At 39.0% G+C, this 12,887-nt stretch overlaps 1 protein-coding gene across 3 annotated transcripts in view; it reads left to right on the forward strand.

The window, feature by feature from the left end:
• The window catches only part of LOC109043910 (transmembrane protein 135), a 30,182-nt gene that overhangs the window by 7,634 nt on the left and 9,661 nt on the right, over window positions 1–12,887 (forward strand). For all 3 annotated transcript variants that reach the window (XM_072298200.1, XM_072298199.1, XM_019061272.2), the window contains exons 3-7: window positions 3,336–3,507; window positions 8,838–8,977; window positions 9,883–10,003; window positions 10,639–10,790; window positions 11,970–12,138. In XM_072298200.1, coding sequence (XP_072154301.1) covers window positions 3,349–3,507; window positions 8,838–8,977; window positions 9,883–10,003; window positions 10,639–10,790; window positions 11,970–12,138 — 741 coding nt within the window. In that variant the 5' untranslated portion in view covers window positions 3,336–3,348. The remainder of the gene's footprint in view (window positions 1–3,335; window positions 3,508–8,837; window positions 8,978–9,882; window positions 10,004–10,638; window positions 10,791–11,969; window positions 12,139–12,887) is intronic.

Genomic DNA, 12,887 nt, shown 5'->3' on the forward strand with positions numbered 1-12,887 from the left:
GCCAATCCGCCAAAACACGTTTGATGGGACGAGATAACATCTGAACTGGATTAGACCAGATAACAATCGGTGTGTTAACGTTCATATTTTCCACGCCCGAATTGATTGACCTTGAACTCTCCTCGAATTACGCGCGGAACTGCGCGCAAGCGTCGGCCATGATGAATATCGCCGACGATGGAGCGACTCCTATAACAAAATGTTCACCTGTGCCGTAGTATCGTTTTTGAAGCGGGAAGCTTAAAAAAATGCAAATTTCTTTCGCAGATTGTGAAGTTATGAGTGCATTTCAGACTTTGCCGATGCGCTCATCGTGATTTTTGAGGCATTATCTACAAGAAGCAACTCTTATTTTTGCTCTAGCAAAAGTTTGCAACAGGTCCATTGTCAGAAAAATTATTTCGAAAATTTATTCAGAGTGACTGAAGGATTTGAGGGAAAAAATCATAAAATACCTCTCAATTAAGTATTTTATCAATTATAAGAAGGGCAATAAATATATATGAATAAAAAAATTATCAAAGACAAAAGAAGCAATTTTTACAATAATGCAAATCTTTGAGCCTACAGGAAGAGAAAAAACAGAAACTGAATAAAGATACATATTGTGCGAATTTACAATGTGACACGTTAATCAGACACTTAATGAGGGAGGATACATGACAATGATCTTCATTAAAGCATTCTCACGATTAGCGCGTGTTGTGCACAGAGCCGTCCAGCGCTAGCAAATAGCAAAATGCATAAATTTAGATTCGATGTAATTAAGTGGGCAGATACATCTATACGCACGCTTCAAATCTTGTTGGATACAATGTTATCCTAAGGAGCTATTAAATCTATTAAAAATTAGTGTGTGCCATGCGCGGTAATTTAGTAAGAGTCATTGCGTTCGCGTCACAGATTCATCCGCGAATTATTGATGATGCGTTGATCAGAAGTACTGGGAAAATGTAGTATGGAAATGAAGTATGGAGGTAATAGTAGGACAAGTAATGCTTTTTAATCAAGGAAACGAGGTGTCCAATTTGAATAATTATAATTTTTTTAAGGAGACCAGAAGAAACTTTCGTTTGCGGTTTACACCTGTTTGAACTGTCAATAAAATTCAAATTCGGAAATTTGCCTCTTACCAATGAAGTATTCCTCAAGAGCTTCGGCGTGGCATTTGACCAAATCGCATTAGTCCACCTAAGTTTATGACCACATCAATGACACGAACAATTCATAGATATTTTTCATTGTCAGTGGAAATTCGGCAACCGGAAATGAGGCGAAAGCCGGCTTAAAAATGATCGCAGTTGTTGCAAAGATCAACGAACGTCCGAAGATTACCGGGGTCATTCATTTTGTGTAGGAGACAGGAAGAGTCAGGGAACAGTGACCGTTGGATTGGAATATACAGGGCTGTGTGCACGCATGGTTTCACTTGATAGCGTTGATGTCGAGGGTTGCTTATCTGATTGTCGAAGCACAACGTTTAGGGATGCTAGTATTGCTAGTGCTCTAACGAGTATTGAGTATGGGTGTCGAACAAGATGCATCAATACCGATTCCAAGGTATGGGGGAGAAGAGGGATCAACGCCACTCGATTGAGCATTTGCCAGAGCTGAACACCCCCCCTCCCCTCGGTATTTCACTAAAAATTATTTGAGTTCAAATTTTTGAATCTAGTGCAATTTTTAAGAATGTTCGGCCTTGATTTCTCCGCAAAATAGTGTAGGCCCAGTCCTACTCTACCATCCTGTTACAAAAGTATACTCGCAACGGAGAAGACAATTTACTAATCGAAACTACTGAAAATCAGAACCACTCCACACCAAGAATTTTGTGGAAAACTTAAACAATGACACTAACTTGCGCATCATTTCAGGACACTTGTCCTGAAATGATGAGACAGCCTAGAGACAGCGATAATCGTTTCAGAAGCAAAATAAATCTTGGTAGTGTAATTTTCTGCAGTTACTTTTTATGCTACTCATTAACCACTTTTTATATTTTTAATTGCTAATCCTCATAATTGTTTGAATTTTCTGCTCCGCATCGACAATTTTCCGTTGTTAAGACTCGGGTGCAATAATCCAGAAAATGCAACTCCGACTTCTCCGAGTTTGATATAAACTAGGAAGAGGAGGCGCGGGGATGACGCAAAAAAACCGCCCTCCCTCGCCGCTCGCGGCACTTTTCCTAGGAATAAAAGATGGACATCATTAAAAGTTTGGTGATGATAAAAAAGTATTATGCTCGGCTTCACCCGCTAATAAACGGTAAAGAGAATTGCAAGCACCTTCCATTTTATGGTTACTCAGACAAAAGATATGATCCCGACCACGTCCAATGACCTCAGAATGACGTGTGATAATCCAAGCTTATATGTATGTACTCATGTGTAATGACTTGACCCAATGGAGAGAGGCATTTTCACGAGTCTCAGAAAAATAGCCACGCTGAAAGAAGGTTTTGTTAGACGGTGATATGAGCAAATCATGAAGGAAAGACAAAAAGGGGCAAGGGGCCCTTTCCTTTTCTTAGCTCTCTTAGTTTGTGCCAAAAAACTTCTTGAATGGAGATATTGCATGTGTGAGGAATTTGCGATTTGACTATTGATTCTTATGTAAAAGTTCGCAAGAACTACGATGGTGCCACTGGTTTTCTCTGAAATTAACTCCCAAGCTCAAAAAAAGCTCTCAAGTTGAGGCCGAACTGGAGGGGATATCCCACGCCATCCTGAGAGTCCACCTCTACATCAAGACGAACTCTCCGTGCTAAGATAGGGAACAAATACATTAGCAGGGCTGCCACTTTATTTGGGGACTCTAAAACTGAAAACACGGCAACCCTGTCACTGTATTTGCTCCCTATCTTTGCATGGAGTTTGTTTTGATGTAGAAGTGGACTCTCAGGATAGCGTGGGATATACCCTCCATTTTGGCCTCAATTTGAGACTTGTTCTTGAGCTTGGAAGATGATTTCAGAGAAAACCAGTGGCACCATCGTGTTTCTCGCGAACTTTCACATAAGAATCAACAGTCAAATCGCAAATTCCTCACACATATGCAACATCTCCATTCAGTTTAAAAGGGTTGATATTTTAGATTTTTTCGAAGGAACTCTCCTGGCCACTGAATCCACTTCTAGTGGGTGACTTCACCACTGACCCCCATTCTCTGGGTGCATGCACTATAAGGGTGCGTAGACTGCGCCTAACTATGGACCCAAACATCCAAAATCTGGCTTTGAACGCAAATATGATGAAGTAGATTTTTCGAGTTTTCGTTGATTGATTAATTGAATTGTTGTTGATCCTTGATTCCTTGACTCATTTCTTTTATAGGCGGAGGGAAAGAATGACGGTAATCAGCAAGCTGGAGTTCGAGGCGGCGATGGCCGGGCGCACTTGCGCTGACGTCATGCACCCGTGGCACCCTCACTGCGCCCCCGCGGCTCGCATGATCTTCGCCTCCACCGCCATCGGCTTCAACAAGTTCATGCTCGGCCTCTATCTCGTAAGTATTTCCGAGCCCCACTCTATTTCCATACTCCCACTTATTATTTTCAAAAGGAGCACTGGAAAAAAAACACATTGGATCTAGAGTCCAGACTCTTAAAAACATTGACAAGAAAAAGTACTCTTGATTCAATCAGAATCTAGCTTAAATCAAGAACCAAGCCCTTTAATATAAGCGGATTTCGTTTTGATTCAATCAAAAATCCGATTGAATCAAGAGTATTTTTTCTTGTTAATGTTTTCAAGAGTCTGGGCTCTAGATCCAATGCACTTACATATAGACAAACCGATCGACCGTGATTTTTCCTGGTGGCCTTCGAAGACCGGCAACGTTGTAATATATTTAAACGATCAATGCATTTTTCGAAAAATTGATAAAAGTCATGGTTTACTTCATTTGCATAACAAGCGAGGCTGAAATTAAGTTACGGTATAAGTGCAACAAGCTAGGCGGCTTTCATTAGGACAAATAATTAACATCAAACGGATTTCATCATAATGCCTGGATGCGACTGTGCGGTCTCCACGTATTGCATAAGTTTCAGGACATTCCGTCAACGACTTTTTGTCCGCGCACCTGTTTTGTCCAGCAGTTTACGTCTACGCGTAAGATAAGCAGTAGTGACTTGATCCAAGCCTAATAATGTAGTCCGTATGTAAAATTGTATTGACAATATCGAAATGAGAAAATTGAGAGAGGAGGAAGTGTTGTTATGGTAACTTAGTTTTTAAATGAAATGTTACTTTCTTCTTTTGATTCATCTTTTCAAATTTTCGTCGGTGAATATTTGGTTTTATTTCTATCCTTAAAATTTTCGACACAAAATATACCTTTTTTATCCTTTTTCTCTTTCTTCTTCTTCTTTTTGATGAAAATATTACTTCATTTTAAAAACATTTAAATTTTTAAAATCTGGCAAATATTTGTAAAACCTTTGCTAAGCGATGGCATCGATATTACTCTTAATTAGTCGTAGTATGTGTTGAAAGGAATACTATATAAAAATGAATAAAACGGGCGGGGAAAACCAAGAAGCACGCAATACTGGTTTTAACCCACTTCTACATCGATCTTTTAGAGTCAAATATATGTAAGTCCAATTGTGAGAGTTTGGTCGCGCGTACACCACGCTGTAGCACAGTAAAAGCACAAAATATAAAAGAAAAAATTAACGTTCTTAGGAGATCATGAAGTTTGATACGAAACTACCTTACTATTTATAAAACAGACATCATATTTTCCTTTTATACATATCTTTTCCCATCAATTTAAATGAGAATAATCCATGCAGAGTGTGCCAACATTTCAAAATAATGAATTGAGAAACGTTGACTCCGCGAGTTTAAATATTCGAGCCATACGTAGAGCGGAGCGGCACGCGCACTGGCTCCTACAAACCTAACAGGATACTTCACGCATTGCGCAATGCGTGAAGTATCCCTGTTAGGTTTGTAGGCGCCAATGCGCGTGTCACGCTGATCGCCCTCGCCCGCTATGGCGCGGCGCGACAGCGCAGAGAGCGCTAACGCATAAACGTAAATTAAAATGAAAATTATGACATAGGAAAATGTCATGTTATCACCACAATGGAACCACTTCAACTATTCACCTTTTTAATTCATTAATTGAGGTCAAGAGGGAAGCTTGTTATATATCCGCGGAATTAGATTCGTATAGAAATGGACAGGAAGATATTGAGGTCCCGTATCGGTATTACAACTTATACTCAACCTTCGAGATGTCATAAACAAAGTTCGATTCATTCAACTTATCATAAGCGTGCAACAATTTTCAGTGGAGGAGGGCAGACATTGTTGCCGAGACGTGCATACAAAAATTCAAGTATCGTATTTAATTCTCAACTGCCTGCTTGAGCCTGGATGTAATTTTTATCTTTTTTTATATACCTAAATCTTCTTCCGTTTATATATATTTTTTATTTTTGATATTTACGTCAAACCTAAGAGGGTGTGCCAAGGTGAAACACGTATCTGCCTTAATTTTTAAACATATTTGACTTATTTTATTACCAAGGACAATACTAAAGATAAATAAGGCTAATGAATGGATGGAAGATTCGATCCAAGTGAACTCAGGTTTAAAAATGATTTTCATGCGATTTTGATTTTTCAGTCCAAATTGCTATCTTTCTACAGTTTTTAAAAAACAATAAAAACACCAGAAGCTCTTTTTATTTTCTTTTACCCTCAATTTATCTTCATTCTAGTGTGGCATATTGAGAGTAACCTTCAAAATAAAAACTGATAGAATTACTCCAAAACAGATTAAGGATTTATTGCCGAAGTACAGACATGTAGACAAAATTAGAGATTAAGCAAAAAAAAAAAAAAAAGATCAGCCAAAAAATTATTTATATTCCATCTAACGGGATCGCTTTGTGAACCAGCAATCCCGAATATCATGGCAATAATCAACTCAATTCTCGATTTTGATTTCTCCTCGATAATATAAGACCTCTTAGCAACTATCATTGATTCAATAAAAAAGATGGAAACTTATGATTTTCCAAAATAATCTGACAACTTTGCGGTATGATTTTTCAGTCAAAACAAACGATACGGGGCGACCTAAGGGCTTGAACCAGTCTGCATATTTTGAGTGTATTTGATGAATGGAGCTGGAACTACATTTTCCGAGCGTACGGTAAACTATGTATCGCCGTTGCGTCTTGTGAAACTACGTATACTGTTCAGGATTGCACATAATTTCAGACCAAAAGCGCAAAAAGTTGCGTTCAAACAAAAACTATAAGGTTACGTAAATTATGGTTTCAGTAATGAGCGTTGAAAACCACGTCATTCAATTTTCCTTGAAAGAACGCTCATAGTTTAAATTGTTTTCTTTTTCCTTTTTTATCAGAAAAAAAATCAAAACATAGTGTGAACACATGCATGCACACTTTCGTGACATCATGCAAGTATTAGCTAGAAATTATAGGAACATTTTTACTACGATGATACTACTTCTCTACTTTTTACAAGAATGGATTCCGAATTTTATGACCACTCTGAGACCTCAATAAAATACAAGTTGTGTGATGCGTGTGTAAATGAAGTCATTAGCGCATTAGGTAAGACTGCGGTAAGGCGAATCCTCTGTCCTACCCCCCCCCCCCCCCCCAATTTTCGTTTTCTTTTTTCTTTTTGGTTATTCACCTTAGTCAATCATTATTTTTCTTTTCGTATAATATCCTTTCCTTATAGAAAGGAAACCACTCGATAGAGAGAAAATTTAAAGATAAAAATATGAATGAAGGTGAAGATAACAGGTGTCTGTTGAAATTATTTTATTGGGTACACTCTCCGTCTAATTTTTTTTTTTTCAGCATCCTAATCCTGAAAGTTAACAATTCGATGATTTTTGACTATCACTCATTTTAACTATCACTCATTTTGACTATCACCCATTTTGACTTACAGTTCATTTTTAGGCAGCATTAATGTTAATAATATCTAAAAACCAACTCTGAACACCTAAGAACGTTCGGAAAGAAGTGCTCTCGGGGCATTTTAGGAGGTTTTTTTTTAAAGTCTCCTCTTCCACCCCTCGGAAATTTCGCCCTCCTTCGGTTGAAAAGTCGCCATTGGTCTCAGCGCCTCTCAGTTTGTTTAGATTTGGTAGAGTGGCAAAACTCAAAAGATCATGCTCTCGATGAAAGAGCGCCAATTGAGCGACCGATTTACCGGCTTCACTATATCGGCAGCACGCCGGCGCCGACATAAACCCACGACTTTACGATACCACGCTCATAAAACAGCTCATTGACGAGCGACTTGCGTTCAAATCGCATCTCGGGCTCGGTTCAACGCAACAAGGCTCCTCAACTTTTGTGTTGAAATGTCGGTCGTTTTCTGCTCAAGTTGGCGAATACCACAGCGCGCTCGTAGGAGTTTTCGTCGTTCCCGACCCGGGTGAAGTTTGGGACTCCACCATAGAGAAAAAAAGGAGGTGTTTGCATTTCGGGCATCTTGGAATTTTTTTGATGACGTAGGTTGGCACAGGACGTTTATCATCGATTTTCTTGAAAATGGTGTAATTTATGGAAAAAAGTCATTCTATAAAAAGTGCTTGATATTATACGAGCAAAAAAAATGGAACGTTACGGTCCGTTTTTCATACTTCGAATTCCGGATTTCGCTGGCCAGGTTGTACCGACCTACGTCATAGGGTAAACAAACCTCAAGATGCAAACTTCTTTTTTTTTCCTCTATGAGACTCCATGGCGCATAATTCTTCCGTTTTTTAGACCTGCAACAGGCCCGAATTACTCTGGAAAGAAACCGGGAGGAGAGAATTACCTCACAGCGGACTTTCGACGACCCGCCGGCCGCCAGCCCCTCCGTGCTCAGAAAAAAGTCGTATGAACATTCGAGCGTTGCTATGTTTTTCTGGAGAAAACATTTAATTTTGAAGAATGTTATGAGTATTTCATTTTGATATTTTCAAATTTTTTAGATTACATCGTGAATAAGATTCCTGGAAAAATGAAAAAAAAATTGTACAGAGCCTCTAGAGAGAATTCCCCTTTTATCGGTAGAAATTTGGCAACACTTGTGTTTCCATACGCTGTTTTTCCTTCCAGGGCCGGGGCCGGAGATCCAATAAACCCCGTGACAAACGCACAAAAGTGTCGGGCGGGGCATTATCCCGACGTCACGTCACAGGATCCCGGGATTTGCGCCTAATGACGTCACGTCCACGCAACCGTGCTCGCCAAAACCACTCATCTCTGTATAGAGTTTGCGTTGGAGTTTCGTGCTTCTTTCCTTTCGTGGAAACGTGGCGCCCCCGGATCGCCAGATGATTGCCAGATTTAGTGATAAAACATGAATATTGTATGTTGTTACATGCAAGTAAAAATAGTAATTTTTAACATGATCTGGCAACCAAGGGTGCTTCCCGAATTGAGCGCGTGTGAACCGCACACGGACCCTCGTGTCAAACTCCTTCAGCTCTCCCTCAGGGAAAACAGGAAGGAAGGACGGAGATCCTCGGAGGGAGGGCGACTCCCTTCTCACAAGAATGCTTGACCTAGTGATTTCCTTCATGTACATCGATGGTGAAACATTAGGATAAATATCGGCAATTTGATCTGTCTTTCTTATCCATCGCTTTGTCTATTAATATTTCAATAATCAGTCCGCTGAGAAATTTGGCTGGGAACTAATAACATTTAGAATAGACCACTTATCCAAGCACGCAAAAAGCAAGAGGGGTGGGGCAGAGTTGCCTTTCCCAAGAAAGGCTCAAGAAAAATTAATCTTGTTTTTTTTTTTTTTTTTTTTTTTCAATTTTGGTCATTTCAGCTCGACGTCCTTCTAAAATTGACGAGAGAAAAAGAACTAACGAAGGAGGAGATTATCTTCATCGTCAAAAGTTATTTGCGAACAGGCGTAGCTGCCCTATGGATAGCAACCACGTTCCTTGCATCAAACTGCATCTTCAGGTATAGTTGAAAAACTGGTACAAGTACTTGTAGTCCACCTCCTAAATGGGCCAGTCACGCTGGTTATAGAATCGTTTTTCGATGATTTATGTTTACAGATTGGCAAAATTAATATGATCTGTTCAAACGCCAAGTTCCTTAGTCCAATATCAACGGAGATGTCGCTCATCGAAAAACCAGGGACGAGGTATAAATGATAGATTCTCGATATTTCCCCATTTGAAGCTATGGTAAAAAATCGATCATTAAGGTGTTCGTTGCAAGCACCATGTTTATCGATCCTTTTCCACAGGTTTAAATGGCAGATCAATCGATATATTGCAAGACACGCTACGCCACTAAACACGGTGGAGGACATCCTGCGCCGTGTTTTTCGAAGAGCAATATCTTCGTAATAAAAGACGTGATAACTTGGCGTTTGAACGGATTCCATTATTTTTTGGCTAATCAATGTTAAATCATCTTTAAACCACCAAAAAAACCTCTGTGACTAACGCGACTGACCCATCATGGAGAGTTATCGAATAATTTGGCCACGTGGCTAGTTTTTTTTCTTTTTTACTAACGAAGACTCTTATTCTTCGTTTTTCTCTTATTCTTTTATTCCTAGTTTTATTCTTCGTTTAAAAGAAATGCAACTTTTTGCCCGATTAGGAGAAAACAGACAATCCTCTGAGATAAGCTAAATTAGTAAAGATATATGATATGTTGAGAATACCTAATATGAATTTGATCAAAATTTAATGTATCAACTCTTCATTGAAATAGCACTACTAGTACTAGTCAATCTCTAACAAAATTTTAGACCCAATCATTTTTGTCAATTATATTTTTCTTATTTCGATATCTAAAACTGGATTTTTTATCCTTAACTATGATTTACACAGTTTTTCCTTGATTTCCAGGCGTTGGATGCCCTTCAACTACTACACAACTGTAAGCGTACCAGCTTTTATTGGAGGACTGGGAATATCATTCGAATCCAAGCAGCGGATCGAATTCATTCTGTATACTTGGTTGAACATGGTGAGTTCCTTACCGAATTATGCGAGGTCCTAAAAGGGGAGTTAAATGATTTAAAGATTTAAAGGGGAAAAACCGCGAATTTCAACAGTGCTTCAGTATCATCCGATGACTTGTCCGCCTATTTCCTCGATCGTCTTGTTCTCAATGTAAGAGAAACTCCTTCAAACGGTGTTACGGCAACTTACGACACACTTGAGCAATTGAAGTGTATGTAAACCGCTAAAGCCTTATTTAGTGCCTACTCTACAACATACTACTGATAGCAGATGATAAGCGGGTCATAATGATGTCTTGAATCTAAAAATCAACCAAAAAATTGCTTAGATACTTTGATTTGTTTTTCTATGCATTTGCCTACTTTCGAATTTACTATCTTAAAACAACAATCAGAGCACAATCGGATATTTTTAAATGTTACAACGAAAGTATGCATTTTCCGACTCAACCATTGTGCACTTCGTTTTCCCTTACAATATGTTAACCTAATCTATGTCCCTAGTAAACCTCTAGTTGTGCTGAGGGGCTGCGCCCCCTGATCACTTCGCAGTCCAAACCTTCCAAGCGCTTTACGCCTTACTTTTTATGCGTTACACGACGTTACTTTTATGATTTTATAATTTTACGTTATGTTTCAGCTCGTGGAAACAACATTTAACCATTTAGAGTACCTGCAAATTTGGAGAGTGAATGCAGTAAGTGGCACAGCGTTATTCATGTTAGCCAACGGTCTGGTTATGTATGAAATCAGGAGGTTAAAGTTACAAGGTCGAACACCCACATTTTACTGGTAAGTTACTCTCGTTTAAACTACTGCGGGTCGATTGTTGAATCGTTATCGAATGAGTTTGGTTGATGACTCCCTATCTTCACAACGCTACATATCGATCAAGGTTATTCGATAACGATTCAAAAATCGACCCGCCGGAGACGATTACTTAGAATACCTTTATAGAAGAACTTGGACACTAAGGAAGCTCCTAGGAACCAATAAAATGGAGGCGACTCAGGAATGGAGGGGGGGCATTGTTGCCAAATTCTTCACGCTCAACACCTGCAGCACTTGTTGCCAAACTTGCGGCATACTAGGAGAATAGATCGAATAGACTTTTTCCACTTCACAAAGTCGGTTTCAAAGCTGAGTAGGAGCCTAGCTCCGTTATATATCCAAGATATGACAAAAAAATAAAGTCTTATTTTCTACACTTTTCAATTATCAGTTTGCGACGGCAGCGGCTAATTTTTTGGTTCTAAGGAGCTTCATAGAGTCTAGGATGATCGAACCAATTAGAAATGAATCGACCAGTGTAGGTATTCTAACTATAGAGGTACTTCAGAGACGATGGGCGGCCAGAGTTGATATTATGGATAGAATTAGCAAAGAGCATAATATCTACATTTGGACTGAGTTAAGCAGAAAGGAACCAACCCACATTTTGGAAAAAATTGAGTTATGAGTGGTTTTGAACTCAACCACTGCTCTTCTATCTATCGCCAAAAATTCAAAGTTTTTGTTGGAGCAAATTTTGCAGAAATTGAACTTGAGGTTTATCTTTCACATTGAGTCTTATGCAGAAGCCAAACTTTAAACCTCTTTTTCTCTCGATCTCGATGTGGCTTGGTTCCTTTCTGTTTAACTCCGTCCATTTAGAGCTCTGAAAAAAAGACCGTGTGAAATAATTTAGGATCAGTAATATCTGTTACGTAGGGACGGATTTGAAATTTAACATCTGGTATGTACATTATCAGTAGACGTGATTAGTGTCATTTCTCTATATCATACTGATCTCATATTATAGTTTCAATTTGACGTCTCATTTTACTGCTCTTTATTGTTTGTGAATACACTGTTTTTACTGATAAACTTGCTTTATTACGCCGATCAAGATGAAAACAAGTTTGAAAATTGACTGATTAATTGATCTTGCGTGTCGTCTTTTCTTATTAACAAGTTACCATGCGTCCGCAGGTTTTTTTCACCTCCGTCTGTGCGGAATCAACAGGACATTCAAAACAATAACAGCAGCAGCACTACCAACAATAACTATAACTACAACAACAATAAAGGAGATAGCGTAAAATCGCCGCTCGGTCCTTTCTGTCCACACGAAGGGCCATGCATTGAGGAAATCCGCAAAGTATGTAACCACATGTAACTATTGTAACTATAGTAACTATTGTAACTATTGGAACCATTTCAATCATACACCTTACCATTTCTGTTGATCTGCGGGATGAGAAAACCACCAGACTGTACGGTTGATTCTGCATGTCGTCAGATTCAAGAGGCTCCGTGTTTAACAGCAAAAATTGACTTCAGTGAGGTTTGGTTTTGATCCAAAGTATCGTGTAGAAAAAAGCTACATTCGTAATGACAGTAAAGAATTTTATTACTTTCGAGTTTGTCACATTTTGGTGTACACCACCTTCAGTTGACATACTCACACCGCAGATTTTTTTTAGATGAAATACCACAGATTTGGAGACATTTCGATGACACACTTGGTATTCGCGCAGTCTCGCATTTTCGCATAACTACGTGTTTTTATAAAACTGTTGCGTTTTTTCAACAGGTCCGTGATTTTTAAATTCCTAAAAATTGCGTCGAGAGCCAAAATGCGTTAGTACAATGGAATAAAGTAATAGAGTTCTTATAAGGAGTGATACATTCTTATTCGCAATGCTTTGGCTCAATACGAGCAGAGACGGATCCAGCAATTTGGCAACACCGGATTGCCTCCATCTAAACCTATGCTAAATAATCGATTCTTGTCGGAGCACCTGGCCCCTCCAAGAATCGATACTTTCCCATAGGTTTAAATGGAGAAAAGTCAAAGCTGCCAAATTGCTGAATCCGCTAATGAATACGAGTTTCTTCGAATGCACT

The sequence above is a fragment of the Bemisia tabaci genome, chromosome 3 (genome assembly GCF_918797505.1).
Source record: "Bemisia tabaci chromosome 3, PGI_BMITA_v3".
NCBI lineage: Eukaryota > Metazoa > Arthropoda > Insecta > Hemiptera > Aleyrodidae > Bemisia > Bemisia tabaci.